The 16753-nt window shown below is 42.2% G+C and overlaps 1 protein-coding gene across 11 annotated transcripts in view; it reads right to left on the bottom strand.

Annotated features, from left to right (window-relative positions):
• Nucleotides 1–16753, bottom strand: part of LOC117449330 (membrane-associated guanylate kinase, WW and PDZ domain-containing protein 1-like) — a 100778-nt gene that overhangs the window by 17983 nt on the left and 66042 nt on the right. For all 11 annotated transcript variants that reach the window (XM_071203753.1, XM_034086947.2, XM_034086946.2 and 8 more), the window contains 5 exons: nt 15344–15463; nt 14535–14720; nt 12960–13571; nt 5333–5367; nt 2371–2626 (listed from right to left, as the gene is read on the bottom strand). In XM_071203753.1, coding sequence (XP_071059854.1) covers nt 2371–2626; nt 5333–5367; nt 12960–13571; nt 14535–14720; nt 15344–15463 — 1209 coding nt within the window. The remainder of the gene's footprint in view (nt 1–2370; nt 2627–5332; nt 5368–12959; nt 13572–14534; nt 14721–15343; nt 15464–16753) is intronic.

Consider the following 16753-nt stretch of genomic DNA (forward strand, 5'->3'; position numbering starts at 1 on the left):
TTTAACCAATTTCTCTCCTTTTCACCATCAAACGCTCTTACATGCATAACCCCCCAGTGCATTTGCATCTCACTGTGGACAGAGCAGACTGTGGAGGAGGACACAGGCAATTTGGTGTCTGTCTGTTCAACCCACAGGGCCATTCGGCACAGGAGGCACCGACCGTTCCTTCCTGCTGTCGACACGGCTGCCACGCAAGGCCAGTAGAGAATGCATTAGCTTCAGCTCTCCAGTTCCCCTGAAAACTGTGTGGATTTAACTGCTACAGTTAAGCTCACAGTACAGTAAATAACCTTCAACTGTTAAGTAGTGAACAAAGTGCAAACTGACAGTGCAGCTTTCTGCCAAATCAAGCGACCGATGACAATGGGAAGCAGAATTTCTCAAAGCTCACCTTTCAGTCACATTGTACTGGCACTGAAATATTTCTTTACATTTGCACTCAATGGATGCATGTAATCACAAATCACTATTGCACGTGTATGTGGCAGCATGCACATGGAAATACAGACAGAGAATTTGAGCCTCTCTGTCGTTCTTTGTCTCCTTCTCCCTTTCTTGTTTCACAGCGTCTCCCCCGCCGACTCAGAAAGGGGCTACAGCTCCTTCAGGGGTTATCAAACAGATACACCAATCAGCCGCAGCTTAAAGCAGCCCTCTGTGGGCCCAGTTAATATTTAATCAGCAGCAGTCCTAGATTCTACAGGCAGCCATGATTGTTAACCAACACTGCAAAGTGACGGCAACAATCACGATGTGCTAACACGGCACACCTACTATAGACATCAACACAAAGATATATTTTTTTGTGTTTTTGGAAACACAGAGATGTATCCTATACAGACCTTGTATCCTTTTTTGAAATATCACTACAGGTACAAGTACAGGGGATCTGAAAGATGTAATTCAGAACAGTCGGTGAACCCGTTATTTGGGAAGATCCTTCCTCTTTCTCCTACGCTCTTCTCTCAGAAAGAGAAAATAAGTGGTTTGATACCCTTACAGTGTTTCACTATGAATAATGCAGGAGTAGGGCATGACTGCAAATTATATTGAGGAGTCTTACAGAGAGGCTGCCTACTTTCTAGTGTTCCAGTTTTGGATATTCTGTTTTTCTAGTGACTAAAAAGGGCACAAGACAAGCTTTTTGGCTGCTGATAATGTAAATGTGATCCGTTTTTCTATGTGCATTTAAAAAAAGGTAAAGTGTGTCTTGTCCCTTCACTGGGTTTTTTAACGTGACTATTATTTTCAGTCGAGAGAAAGCCAGTATGACACACATGCAAGCACTTGTGTGTTTTTAAGGACCCTTTTCTCTTGGAGGCACCTTTTGTCACATGATTGACAGTTGTGACTCAGTAAGCACACAATTGTTTAGTAAACAAAAAGGGCACACAAACACACAAAGGCAGAGATGTGCCCTGTGGTGGTCACAATATATACACAGCTGTGATTCTTTTAGTCCGTGCATCTTCTCCACAATTGTTTTAGCACTCCAAGCACAACCACCTCAATTAAAGTCTCTTCAATCTTTTAAAATCAAAAAGGTTCATCCAATCAATGAACATTATACTTTTTAAAGTTTCCTCACAGCAATTATCTGTTTAATCATATTTTCCTGACCTCCATATCCAATCTGAAAATCATACAATAACCATTAACAGTGCTTAACTCAGTCATTTAAAAAAAATACCTTAATAAAAAGGCAGAAGAAAATAACAACCGTACACATGGCAAAGACCAGAAAAAATGCAAAAGATGAGGAATAAATCAACATTTTGACCATCTTTGAAGAGAGTTGATAAGAGGATCAATACCAATTCAACGTATCGCTGCTAAGGTAACAGGACAAAAAAGCTTAGTCTGAAGACAACAACAGCCTCCCACCAGCAGCTTTACAGCCAGAAACAGTCTGCACCAACAGTCCTGTTATGGCAGATTGTGTTTTTTTACCAGAGTCTGGTTGGCAGACTGAAGGCAGGGTTAGGGTCAGTTTTCCTCTGGTTTCACTTTTTATGCTAAGTTAACATGCTGCTCGCTTTAGTTTTCATATATACAGTTGAAATACGATAGTTATATGTATCTTACTTCTTATCCAACACTTTGGCAGAAGTTCCTTTTTAAATCCTTACATAAAAGCATATCTTGAAAGAAACTGTGTGGTATTAGCTTCAGCTCTTTAGGCAGGTCATTACACAATTGATAGCTTTTTCTTGAAACTAAGCCCTTTAACATCTCCTGCCAGTTAATCTATATTCACACTTATAGAAGGTTAAAAGGTCTGTAATGTCGCTAGAGGATAAACTTCGCTGAGCTTTTAAACTACAAAGTCAGCAAACCTTTCAAAAATCAGAATTGGATTCTACTCACGTCGGCTCTCGTACATGCTCCTGGACTGCGCCCAGATTTTAAAGGGGTCTGGCTTCTTCTGGAGGGTGAGGGTGCCATCTGCGGGGTCCTGAGGGGGCAGGCCTGGCAGAGGCTGGGTGGGGGCCGCTGGAGTGGGAACCACAGCCTCACTGGGCATGGCAGAGGGTGGGTGGCCTGGAGAATCGGTGTGGGCGCTGCGATGGCTGCACACACTGTGCTGGGAGCTGCTCTGGCTGTCTTTCCTCTCTAGCTGGTGCTGGGTGGACAGAAAACAGAGTGAGAGGTGTATGTGTGTAAGGTTCGGGGGTGGATGTATGCAGAAAATGGAGGTAGAGGGCAGAAAGAGGAGAAAATAATTGAGAGTGAGAAATGACAAGGGCGAGATATAAAAGGGAAGGAGATGAGTGAGAAAAAGTGTTGATGGAGGACAAAGAGAAAGAAAAAGCATCCAAGGTCATCTTTTTAACACATTGCAGTAGAATTTCTCTCACTCTTGGAGGGAGGAGAAATTACTTGGTTGGTTTCCATGGTTGCGAGAAAAAGACAGATTTATATGTTTAGGAATTTCAATTAACAAAGAAGACTAGTTTTGGGAATCAAACTATTCATTGTTTGTAAGTCCTTAGCGTTGAAACCTGTGTATTAAACCAAGGTTGGTTTTGAAACAGTTGAATGTGTAAAAATATCAACAGCTGCTAAGGAGATGGGTATTGTGAACACTTCGTTGCTACTCAGTGAGATTAGAATGTCTTAAAACTATCTGCCTTTTTTACAGTGGAATACAACATTTAATGATTACAATATTCTGTTTTCCTTTTACATATTTGCATTTATACTGAGCTGAGCTTTTCGTGTGAATTGCAGCCTTATTCAGTCGGAGTAAATATAAATGTCATTCCTGTTGTGCAGCATTTTGGCGTCTAATAAGCATTCAGATCTCTTGCTCAAACTTGAATTCCTAATACGTTTTTTATTGTGTCACGAAGCAACACGCCGCCAACACAAAGCCTCTTGCATTGCTTTATCATATGGCAGTTTTTTGTCTAAAAACAGGCCTGCTGTTGTGGTTGAAGACACCCTAGTGTTTTTGTAATCTTTGCATTCTGATTCTGCAACCAGAGAATAAACATATTACCACATTATTACTTGCAGATGCACTTTACAAAGTACTCTACAGCTTTATGAAAAATGTTCCTTACTGGGGAAATGCAATTACTGACAAGCCCCAATATGACAACTGTATCATTTTTGATCTGGTATGAATAATAAACCTGTGCATGAAATGGTGGAGAAGTCATGGCACAGTCTCTCAATCATCACACTGTATGAGACGGTGGGTCAAATACTCCAGTAATGCTTCTTAATGAGGACAACAGCCATGCAAAATGGACTTCTCGTCTGATCTGGTGACTTCCTAATGGGTTGAGACAGCAAAGTCTCTCTTGCATATGGGAGTTTACTGTGAGCATTTATTTAGAAATCTGAACTGGAGGCAAAATGGTTGTTCTGGGCTGACACGAAGCCGCATGCAGCGTGACATTTCCCTGACATAACACAGAGAGGGGGAAACTGGCTTTTTCCTCACTGGGAAGCTAATCCAAAGTGACAGCCAGGCAGTGCTACTATTGGATCCACTCAACCCTCTTACTGCCCCCACCCCTTTTCCATCCTCCATCCCCCGTGACATGTGACCTGAATAGGCAACACCCACTGCACTGACTGATACAATTTCAAAATAATCCTAATGCTAATATCCAGCCAGCTGAGGTGCTTTTCATCAAGAGACACCATTCAAGGTTTTCTTCTACTCAAGTTGTGGGAATTGAACCAATCACTGACCTTCGCTGAGACTTGTCCAAAGAAAACGACCTTCTACTATAACTCGGCTCTCCAGGGGTGAATTAGGGTGACAGTAATTTAAAGCTGCACTTGCGTCTCTTCAGCTCTTGAATTGATTTTTTTTATCCGGTTGAGAAGAGTCGTAAAAACGAAGAGGCGTGTGCTCTTTTAAACTCCTGAATAACTGCACTGTCCCTTAAGAGACCCTGAAGCTGCTCCTAGAACTGGTCTTCCTGCCTCTTTCCCCGTCCTCTCTTATCCGTCACAACTATGGTCACATTGCAATCGGTTGCAATCTCTCCTCCAGCTTCCCAAATCTCCCTCTGCTTTACTTCCAGCTCACTCTGCCGTCATTGTCCCCTTCTCTTCTTTTCTGTCTCAGTGAGTCCTCTGTGTCTGTGGGCTATCACAGTGATTCACTGTTGTGGGACAAACCATATCCCCACGGGACTTCTCCTCCCTCATCCACAACCCGTTTTTCCTGTCTTTGCCTCCCTCCCATCTTCCCTCGGCTGTGGCTGTCTGCCCTCCAAAACAGCTGGTCACTGTTACACTGTTCAGCCTAGGCTATGCTTAATCAGTCACAGGATGGCAGCATGGTAGGAATGGGGGGGGGGGGGGGGAGGGATGTAAAGATAAATGACAACAGAGGCAAGAAAAGCAAGAGGATGAAAACAATACAACAATGCATACAAAGTGACAAGCCTATAGAGTGAAGTATGTCTATTGTTCTTTAAATAGCTCTCCTTTCACTCAGTATAACTGACACACACACACACACACACACACACACACACACACACACACACACACACACACACACACACACACACACACACACACACACACACACACACACACACACACACACACACACACACACACACACACACACACACACACACACACACACACACACACACACACACACACACACACACAACACACACACACACACACACACACACACACACACACACACACACACACACACACACACACACACACACACACACACACACACACACACACACACACACACACACACACACACACACACACACACACACACACACACACACACACACACACACACACACAAGAAGAAGAATGTAGTACTTACCACCAGCTTTGGACTCCGCTTGGCTGGCACCACTCCTGCAAAACATCGGCAGAGAGACAGAGCGAGCATGAATGACCTGTTGGGGTCTTCCCTTGTCCCCTGTGATTTACAAAAAACAAAAAACTCTCCAAAACAAACGGATGAACCCTGGTTCCTGCAGAGCAGAGCACAACTGGCCCGACTTGCTCTCCTCCTCTTCCTCCTCTGTGTTGCCTTTCTCTCTGAGCAACACACTGCGCTAGGCTGCTCGCTAATCTAAGTGATCTCCTCCCCTTGTGCTGTATCCCGCTCCACGCTGCGCTCTCACCCGTGCTATTAGAAGAGGAGCAACTGATCTATCTGCATTAGACAAGGCTGACTTATGCTGCAGCAGCCCTCAAATGCTGGTCAAAGCTACAGGTCTCCACAAGCATCAACAGATCCACGCCCACACAGCCTCCATCCAGTCTCCTTCCCAGGTGTCTCTCTAGCACGAGCTCTCCAGCAGAATCTCAACTATTACCCACTGACAAGAAGCTCAATAGCTTGAGCATCATATCAAAGGCAAGCATGAGCTTCTGCCTTATTCTGCACATCGTAACTACAGAGCTGTTTCCTCTCTTCTCCGCTCCTCTTCCTTGCTCAAGGCTTACATCGAGAAGCTGAACTTCTCTCTGCCTTCTTTTTTCTCCCTCCCCCTCCTCTTCTTTCGTGCACCATGACTCTCTCTCCCTCTTATCTATCTCTATCTCTCTATCTTCTTTTACCAGTTAACATACTGTAGAGTCACCAAGAAGATCAATCTCATTTGTGCTAATGAAATATTAATACTTGGAGCCAGTTGTCAGGGGAGAGGATTTACATCATACAAGTGTTGGGAATCATATACACTCCCAATTAAACAGGGGTTCTTCTCACATCCATCACAGCCAAACAATTAATTCAACATACAGGCTTCTAATCTCAACACAAACCTATATCGTCTCCACCTGACACACACTGAGAGTATGCGCCACTTTCCAAGACAAATAATTTCCCTTCCCGATGCTCTATTTCCTGACACTTACTACACCAAAGTATGTTGGGACAGAAATAGAAAAATGAATGCATGAACGACATTGGGACAAAGAGTTGCAGTTGCCAAGGCAATCAAGTAGTTCTGCATGCAGTGGCATGCGTCTACTTTGTTAAATATGAGTGTGAGCAGCAGGGGCACACATATTAAAACATATTCATTCCTGCAACATCTGACACCAAACAGGCACAGAGAAAACCCTACTGGAAGTATTGATGGAGCAACATTAACACATGCACCAACTTGCAAGCATCCATCTTAGGCTCTTTCTGCTGCATTGGCAACCAAATCATTAAATGTTAAAACTCTCTGTTGCTGCAAAGCCCTCTCTCTACACAATTCATAATTTATCCTCCCTATTTTCCCTCCTTCTCTGTCTCTATCCCTTAGATTATGGGGTGCCAGTTACTGGAGGAAGTGGAACATCTCAGCTGCTGACGTTCTGATGAATGTTTACATGTGATCCAGATAGGACACACACAAAGGTAATAAGTGTTTCAAACTACAACAGCAGCTTATAAGACAAGGATCTCTTGATTTCACCATGCCTTTCACTTTGAAACAACCTCTGAAAGTCTTCAAATTGGCACTGAGGTCAACATGATTAGCATCAAACATATAAATTGAACTTAACTTGACCATATGGTTGATAAATTACGGCATGAAACTTAAGGGGAATACAGATTTTCAAGTGACGTAGCTTGACCCCAACTCTGCATCCACTGGAGCAGTGTCAGCTGTAACATCTCATTTTCATGCCGCTAGAAGTGAACGCATCCTTATGCATGATGCAGTTTTTAAATCTGCTTAAGTTTCTCTGGCATTGTGAGGCGGATGCATATGTGTAAGGCTGAATGTAACATTTATGAGCAGCTGATGCTCGGTGAAAGAAATATGGGAATTGCATGATCCTGCACACACGCAACGGTGTAGAAGCATCCATGAATGCATGCATGCTATACATGTAGTAAAAGCACAGGCAGGTATACGAAAGTGAGCATTTATTTATGCACGGAGGACAGGCATCAGTCAGCATGAAGGCACGCACATAGCATTTACATTGTGAGCCGTAATCCTTATATTTTCTACTCTGCTGAGAGAAACAAAACGCTCTCCATTTATGACTTGATTACTGAGAATGCAACACCGGTTAAAAAGGACTGATTGTATTAGTACTGAGGAAAGTCTACCAGACTGACTAAGACATCATTCAAATGAGAGAGGAAGTAAACAAATTAGAAGTGAAAGCGAGTGCCGTCAGTTGTTTTGTGACCCAATCTGGCTCTTAGCATCAGTGTGGAGGAGGCTGCTTCCTTTACTTCTTTTACAGTAGACAGTGAAGTGCCGATATTGTTACTAGCTGAGTAACAATATCTGATGTAGAGCCTCAAACAAACATTGTTAATATCATCAATTGGAAATTTGAGCACATGCCGAGTAGTGTGTTTGCTCAAAAGGTTTATCATTTGTGCGACAAGCTTGACTTTTATGATTTACTATGGAATACTATGACGACAATTTTAATAGCATGCAATTACTTTTTTTCTGGCATACTATACTAGGATTTTTGGTATACTATACTTTGATACTACATGTTTTTTTTTTTGTTTTTTTTTAAAGGTCCCATGACATGCTTTTCCGGTTATTACCCGTCCCCTTGTGTGTTATGTAGCTTTTTCTGCATGTAAACGGTCTGCAGAGTCACAAACCCTCAAAGTACACCCTGTAGCGGGTACAACTCTAACACAGAAAATACCTGCCTGTGCTGCCCCAGAATGCCTCGTTGGAGATTTTTCTTTTTCCATTTTTTGGGGCAGGTTGACGTCACTAAGTCCAAATGGACCAATTGGTCCGCGGAGCTCAGACCCCACGCAGCAACCAGGAAACGATACCAGTAATCCACCTCACACTGTCCGCTCCTCAAGCCCCAAAGGGCGGAGCAGCGAGCCCCCTGCAACGTCCCGCCAACACGGCACCCAGACCCCACGCAGCATTCTCATCTGTTTGTCATTACTGGTGTCATTTTCTTATACAGAGATGCTGTATGAGAAAACCAATGTGATTTTGGAACATTGAACAATGTACATCTATTCCAGTAGACCTCAACAATGGAATTATGATCAGTAGAAATTGCCAAGACATGGGACCTTTTTAAACGGTATGGGCGATATACAATGACATTGTTACGGCACATCTTGAGGGTATCATTCACTCGAAACATTCACATGATTTCAGTATTTGCAGAGAACACTATATAGTGGAGATGATTGGTAACTTGCTATACTGTAGTTGCAAGGGAGGGAAATACTTAACTTAAGACCCTGCTCACACCTTTATATATTTTGATCAGCCTTTAAAACATGTCCTTGTCACATTTATTTGTATTGAGAAACCACACATGCCAACAGAAGCAACGAAAGAGCACATTTTCAGTAAAATACAGGTGTGTGTGTGTGTGTGTGTGTGTGTGTGTGTGTGTGTGTGTGTGTGTGTGTGTGTGTGTGTGTGTGTGTGTGTGTGTGTGTGTGTGTGTGTGTGTGTGTGTGTGTGTGTGTGTGTGTGTGTGTGTGTGTGTGTGTGTGTGTGTGTGTGTGTGTGTGTGTGTGTGTGTGTGTGTGTGTGTGTGTGTGTGTGTGTGTGTGTGTGTTGAAAGGCCGTGTGTTTGGTCCTTCCTCCAGGTTCTCTAAACACTGTATACATTGTTGTTTAAGGGTGTACAGCAGTGACCGTCAACTGGCAGTCTTTTGTTGAGCCAAACCTGTAAACGTTTAGCCTTGCTTTACTTTACAACTTATAAACACATCCCTTTTCTTCCTCCACTCTAAATGATATTGTGTCGCTCTTCCTCATTGTCTGTCATCATTATATTACATTCCTCTCTGTTCTTTTCCCCAACATTTTATATCCCCCCCTCCCCCCTCTAAGTTTCCCTCTTCTTTCTCTCTGTCTCTCAGGGGACAGGAGCGCTGTGCACGATTGTCATGGCAACAGCGGTGGGAAGACAAGATGGAGGACTCAAAGCTGGCCTTGCCTCCTTTACATGAGAAGGTACTGTGTGTGAAAACACTAGATGTTATCTTTGAAAACGTATTGGATTTTGAACATTTTTCAGACTAGAAAGGTTTATGGTCATAATAGATTATTTTAACAGGTGGAGATGTGCCCATACTACTGCTTACAGTGTGTAATTAGACCATGAAGAATGTGTTCAGGGTTGTTGGATGTAAACATTAACATTATTTTCTTCTTCTTTTTAACAACAGTCCATTCACAGCCCTTTTAGCTACTTCCTTCATTACCACAACAGCCTATTCCACCTCTCATCTATTTCCATTGCAATAATAACATGTTGCCAGTGTCCTCTCTTAAAGCTGTTCAACGACCACACAGTTGAAACTAGAGAGATCACTTGTTGGGAAATCAAGAGACCAAAATGTGTCTTTCTGATGCCATCGCAGGGGAGCATTAAGGTAACGGCAAGATGCTGTGACAAAACACCTTTTTTACTTGTGAGGCTTTTGAACTCACTGTGCATCTATCTGAGATTTGCCACAAGCAAACTACCTTGGCACTGTTGAGTTCAGAGCGATGCTGCCTCCTGGGATACACTGCTGAACTGGTGTAGCGTTGCAAGAGATGTCTTTGTCTCTTTGTCGTGCACATCCAAAGCTATAAGGATTCATAATCTTTTGCATAAATGGAACTTCTGTGACACATCCCGAGCTACTGCGAATTATCATACACAACTTTTAAATACAAACTTTGTTCTTGAAACATAAAATACAATTTTCATTGTGTGATGATGTGTTTGTTTGACCTTGCGCTTTGTGCCCTCTATACACATCTAAGTCAGCCAGCACGTATTGAGTCACAGTCAGATAAACAGTTTAAGGCTTCTTCTCTTCCAGCTGAGGTCCACCTTGTGCATCCTCCTCTCCTCCGCCTATATATATATTTTTATAACAATCCCCTCATACACGCTTCCCTTGCTGAACTTTCAGTGCTGTTCAGCAAATCTCACACTCTCTCCCCTAATCCTCCTCCTCCACTTTCTCAAAACATGATCCCTGGCCTTCCTATATCTCATCCTCTGCTTTCTTTTCTTATCTGCCTTACCCTGCTTCTCTTAGCTCCCATAATTGTTATTTGTGAATGATTATGTGCTAGCTGGTAGCGATCACTTGAAAGGTTAGCGCATCATTCTTAGACGAGTCACAAATCAGCCCCAAAAAAACGTTATTATACTTTTGAGAAGGCTGCAACTAATGATTGTTTCTGTTGATTAATATGTGATCCATGTGTTTAATTCATCACATTAGTTGTTTTGTCTAGAAAATGCCCAGAATTTCGCAAAACCCAAGGTGGTGCCTACAAGTTTACAACCCAAAAATATTAAATATGCAATTATATTAGAAAAGGGAAAAGATGGAAACCCTCACATGTGAGAAGCTGGGACGAGGGAGTTTCACATGTTGCCTGTTCGACCAAAGGTGTTTACACTATGATTGTAAAGTTTATCGCATGTCATTGCATTTCACAATATGCGTGGTGTGTATTTATAAATTATGTTTGCAATTCGTTTTTCGATTGATCAAGGAATGTTATATTTTGTGATTAATTTGTAGACTTACAATGAAAAAAAGGTTTACTTCTTTGCAGAAGTCCGACAATCTTGTTTGAATACAGTGCTACAGTATATTGGCTTTTTTTGTAAAAATGAACAAATAATTGTGTCAATAGTAGTATTAGTATTGTTTGCACCATTCCTTCAACTTCATGCAATACCTCTAACTATTGAACGGAAGCTTAATTAATCTCAATCCCACCCCCCTGGCTGCCTGCGTGGGTGTTCAGTTTCTGCGCCTCATCACCTAGCGTCTCACCTGAGCTCATAATAATGACAGGCTGGTGTCAAAGCCTAACAGAGATGATCGACGCTGCTGTCAGTCGCCCTGCTTGCCCCAGTGACTGCCTGTAGCCTTCTACCCAATTATCCTCTTCTTCATTTCCTCTCAGTCTTGCTCTTGCTCTCTTGGAACCTCTTTCTCTTAGCTCTGCAACCGTATCACTCTCTCTCACATTCTCACAGGCCCATAATAATGCTGACATTAAACACAATACAGCAGCACTAAGTATTCCAGCATCAGTGCACAGAGTCAACTCATTAGAGGGCATAATTAATGTGAGGTACATTTCCTGACCCGCCACTAATAGAGATATGGGTCACCCGACATGGACGGTCGTGGACGTTTCGGGTCGTGGCTGAACCTGTCTCTGCGGTCCTGCCTTGGGTCTCGTCATGCTGCTTCCCTGATGGCTTCCTCAGGATTGTAGCTGACATCCTCGTGGATTCATCTTCTTATTACAGACACATGCATTTCCTAACATTCGGTCTACATGCTGTAAAATGTATTATCTCTTTGATTTACACACGGCATCTATTGCACGCCTGTCCGTCCTGGGAGAGGGATCCCTTCTCTGTTGCTCTCCTTGAGGTTTCTCCCATTTTTTCCCCTTAAACTGTGGGTTTTCTCTGGAAGTTTTTCCTTGTACGATGTGAAGGTCTAAGGATAGAGGGTGTCGTTTTTCTCATACTGATATTCTGAACAATCTGTGCTGTTGTATTTGCTGTAAAGTGTCTCTACTGTAGGCTAATTTTATTATATGTACAGCACTTTGGCTCGACCAAAAATCGTTTATAAATGTGCTATATAAAAAAAACTTGATTTGATTAACAACAATAAGGACTGGACACAAATGAGGGACCTCCAATGTCACTCAGTGTCTGCCTGGATACTTTACACTTCGGCAAACAATTTGTTTTGACAATTTAATGGGAAAACATTCATCTATGGATCATTCCAGGCTAAAAGTGTATTATGTAGGAAAATGTATGATGCAGTGTTGCTGTGAACCGGCTGAAAAATCCAGAACAAATATGCATTTAACATAAAGAATCCACATAAATAATGTCCAAATACTAGGAATGAACTTTATAAGTCAACTCAAGTCAATACTTAATAATTTTCCGTTTTCATGGACACATGCTATAAACTCGTCGCTTAATAATTTCAGCTACTGTGGGACAAGAGCAGAACATAAACTGACACCCAATATCAAAACATCATAAGGGCAACATATGACGGTAGCTAACATGAATAGCGACAAAGTCTCTGAGGCCCAATTCAGCTGCATCCGTATTCATAACATAAACGAGTCCCTGACCTAATGTGCCCCCTCTCATTCATCCATCTTGCCTCTCTACCCAGCATCCCACTCCTTCCCACACTCATCTGCTCATCGACAGCAATGCTAACTCAGCCCATCGTCTCTTTGCCTCTCATGGTTTCATCTCATCCAGTCCGATCATTTTCAACCTGCCACCCACTCTCTTCCTAACTTTTTCTCTCTGCCTTCGCATTATGTCACTCTCTGCATGCCAACTATTCAAGCAGTTGTTGGTTCAGCAGATTACTGTATGTTATTTTCTGTGTTTCTTGCACATAGTTTCATCAACTTCAGTATACCTGCATCTATTTATCCAAATATTTGACATCAAGATGTAATACATACCTCTTTGCACCAGCATGGTGACCTCACTGCCTCGGGGACATTTGCTCAGCAGGTCCACCACCTGATTGTGGCTCATATTCTGGACGTTCCTCTTGTTGACCTCCATCAAAATATCTCCCTCCTTTAGACCACGGCAGCGCGGGTAGTCCACTATCTGCTTGACTCTCTGCCCTCCTCCCGTCAGGCTGTCTGCGATTGTGAAGCCGAATCCCTTGTCGCCCTTCTCCATGTGGATGGTGATGAGCTCCGGCTGGGTGGCTATCGATGAGGCCATGTTGACCACCTCGCTGGAGTGGCCGTGCGAGCCGTTAGACGCCACCTCGGTGGAGGGGCTGTGCGACCGCAGGTCCCTCATGCCGTTAACGGATCCGCCGTGGTTGGAAGGCGAGTCAAACGCCTCTTGTCCGTTGACGATGATAGGCTCCTTGTCCACGATGGCCACTGAAGTCACCAGGCTGGTGTTGGGGTCGTCGGGGTCAAAGGGCAGAGGGTAGCCCCGACACAGGGCCAGGTCCACCATGGAGCCGATGGGGATGGATTGGAAGATCTTGACCACCTGAGCGTGGGTGTAGCCCAGCACAATGATGTCATTCACACTGACTATCACATCGCCTGCAGAGAGGAGAATTATACTGTTAGTGATGCATTTACACAAATAACAACTATTTACTGTTCTATATATATTCACAGTTTTTTCGTTTTTTAAACATTGTGTTATTTAGTTTAATAATCCAGTTTTTTGAAAGTCCATTATTCAGTGTAACACCAAAGTATCTGTAATAGGGGACCTGACAGTGTTGTGAAGGGCCTGTTAAAATGTATACCGTCAAACATTAAAATACTATCCAGCCCTTTAGTATTGCACTATAATATTGTTGGTTCTATAACTCACGATGGACAGTCAAATTGATGCAGCAGAAACACAGCGACAGTATACACTTAAATAAGTACAAGAGGTCAGTTGCACCAAATTCAAATATTTGATGTCACTATCATGCCTCCATAAGCAACAAGTAAAAATATAAAGTGCCGCTGGAAAATCTCCTCTTCTGACTCCCACATATTTTTTCCATTTTCGTTTTGCACTAAAGGTTATTTCTTTAAGCACTACCGATGTAGTCTTATCGAAAATGTGGATACAGGGCTCAATAATCCACTAGGGAGCCCCCAAGCACTTGACCTCGATGGAAAAAGTTCATCAGGTCAAGGAAAGATTATGAGGACTTAAATAATACGACTGCTCTTTTACGATAGCAGTTATGTTTTACTTTTATTTTACTGAAACTATACGAGAATGTTTCAGTGGCAAACTCATACTGTACTATCAAGTAATGATTGCTGTCCAAAATAAAATCCAACCTCAGAAGGATTTTATTATCATGATTTTTCAAGTTATCCAAAGTGTACAATTAAACAGCAACAGTTGATATCATTGAAGGCCAAATGGTGCATCACTTAAAATACAGCTGCTGGGATTGGGCTCATAAGAAGGAGCAAACATGTATAGATGTAGTGGAGGAGGAAGTGTGTTGAATGAAAACAGTGCCCCCCGTGGATAGTGCTTATGTACTGCACCTGTCTCCATTTTGCCATCCACGGCTGCAGGCCCATCCAGCACCAGACTTTTGATCTGCAGAAACTCATCTGGCTCGTCACCTCCGACCACCGTGAAGCCGAAGCCGCGACGGCTCTTCTTCAGCTTTGTGTTGATGAAGATTCCTTTCAGCTCTGCTGGGTTTCTTGTGAAGAAAGGCTTCCCTCCTTTAGAGCAGCAGAAGAAAAAACCCTCTTACTTTTGTGTCCTTTCCGGATTCTATATTCAAAATACCTGAACAATGATTAATAGTAGTTGTGTCTCTCAATTCAGCATCATGCGTTGTCTGAATTTTGATATGTGGACAAATTAGCAAGATGAGACAATCAGCGATTCCTCAAATCAGACTCAAATTGTTACAGGCTATGAAATTGTGCATTGCTTTTTATGGTTATTAGAAATGTTGCTTGGCGGTGCATAGACATTTTGACATGGGCTGCTTGCACTCCTTTGTCACTTTCACATTAAGTCATTAAAAAAAAATTGAGGGTGGCGTCCCTTTCCAAATGTCATGTCAAAAGACTGTTAACAAATCGGCAAAAGTAGATTTTCTAGCCCGGAAATGTCAAAGCACGGGGAATTCCAATGTGAATGTAGTAACCAAAAACAAACCTTCTTAACTACATGATGTATCTTTGGACAACTGCCAATAAATATAAAATCATGAAGTAGAAGTATGGACAGGATTGTAAATCAGCAGCAATAGTCTTGCAACTCTATGTATATTGTATTTATCCATATCAAATAATTTAAATGAATGAATATAATGTACAGTGTCTAAAAGACCTACGTTTGGCTCCTGGCATCGGAGGTAGATTTGGCCGGCCCTGGGGGTCCCTGTAGGTCTCCAGGTGGTTAGGAGCGTAATTTGCTAATGGAACAGCAGCTGAGGAATGCTCCTCTATCCACTCTGCACAGACACAATCACAATCACACACACATTACCGACACACACTCAACACAAAAGTGTATTTACTTGCCAAGCGCAAACAAACACTTAACAGCAACACACACATATAGACACACAGAGCTTTAAGCACATATTGTACATACTTGCCATCTGATTCATTTTTACGCCTCAGTTGTGAGAAGTTCCCTCATTTACATCAGCTTCTACTAGTGTTGTTTATTAAATGTGAGAAACTTGTTTAATGTGAAATGTTGCAGTGTACAACTATATACATTTGATTCTTAGGCTAAAGTAGTCACACTCTGTCCCCTCCTTAGAAAGAAATCGAGTGTCAGTGTATGTCCAGATGTATTCAACTTGTGGCAAACATCTGTATATGAATGGATAGAGGAAAGTGTCAGTATTCCATGAATAGAAGTACACAACACTGATGGGACAATCTGAGCCTAGTAGAGTAAAAGAAAAATGGAAAAATGCAACATGAAAAAAGTAGAATTTATGTTGTTCTATTAATTTGGAGCTGCAGTTCCCATCAGTGCATGGCATTGCAGGATGTGAACAGCAAGTTTGATGTTTCTATGGGTGTGGATGTGGCTTGTGTAATTTTTTTTACATTTTGGCATATGATAACCATTTGAAGGATACCAAATTAGCCATTAGCAGTTCCTGTTTGCAAAGTACATAAGGATGTACAGACAATTACCATTATGATTCTGACAAAAACATATTTTTGCTCATTTTATGCATTTGACACTGAATCTGAGAATGTGTGTATGTCTTTGGGTCTGAGTTATGACCATTAAAAAGAGTACTACTTTTGAAACAAATCGCAGTAAAACAGCAATTGGTGTTTTAAAGTACCTTAGTTGCTGAGCTGAGCTTCAGGCTCAATTCCTGACTGTGTGGATGAATAGGCCAAATCAAAGGGCCAAACTACAATAAATAACTTCCTGTTGTTTTGAGAGCATCAGCATGCACCTGTCCCGCCTCACAAGTCATTCGCCCCACATCTCTCCCCTGGGCAGATGACATCAATGTTTAAAAACATCTTGGCTAAAGAAAAAATGTCTGAATAGCGTTTTCATGGTAAAACAAACTAAATGATCAAATACAGAATGAGATAGAGCTTTTATGAATTTAAATCACGTAAATTAAAACCTAAACAACAAAGACGACACCAGGGCTTCGGCCAGCTCTCTTTTGGTAAATTCGTTATAAGAATCAAAATTAGCATTTAGCCAAAAAACCTGTGTTTACTTTCTATCATGACCTGATGGGAATTGAAGTAAA

This window comes from Pseudochaenichthys georgianus, chromosome 7 (assembly GCF_902827115.2).
Source record: "Pseudochaenichthys georgianus chromosome 7, fPseGeo1.2, whole genome shotgun sequence".
Lineage (NCBI taxonomy): Eukaryota > Metazoa > Chordata > Actinopteri > Perciformes > Channichthyidae > Pseudochaenichthys > Pseudochaenichthys georgianus.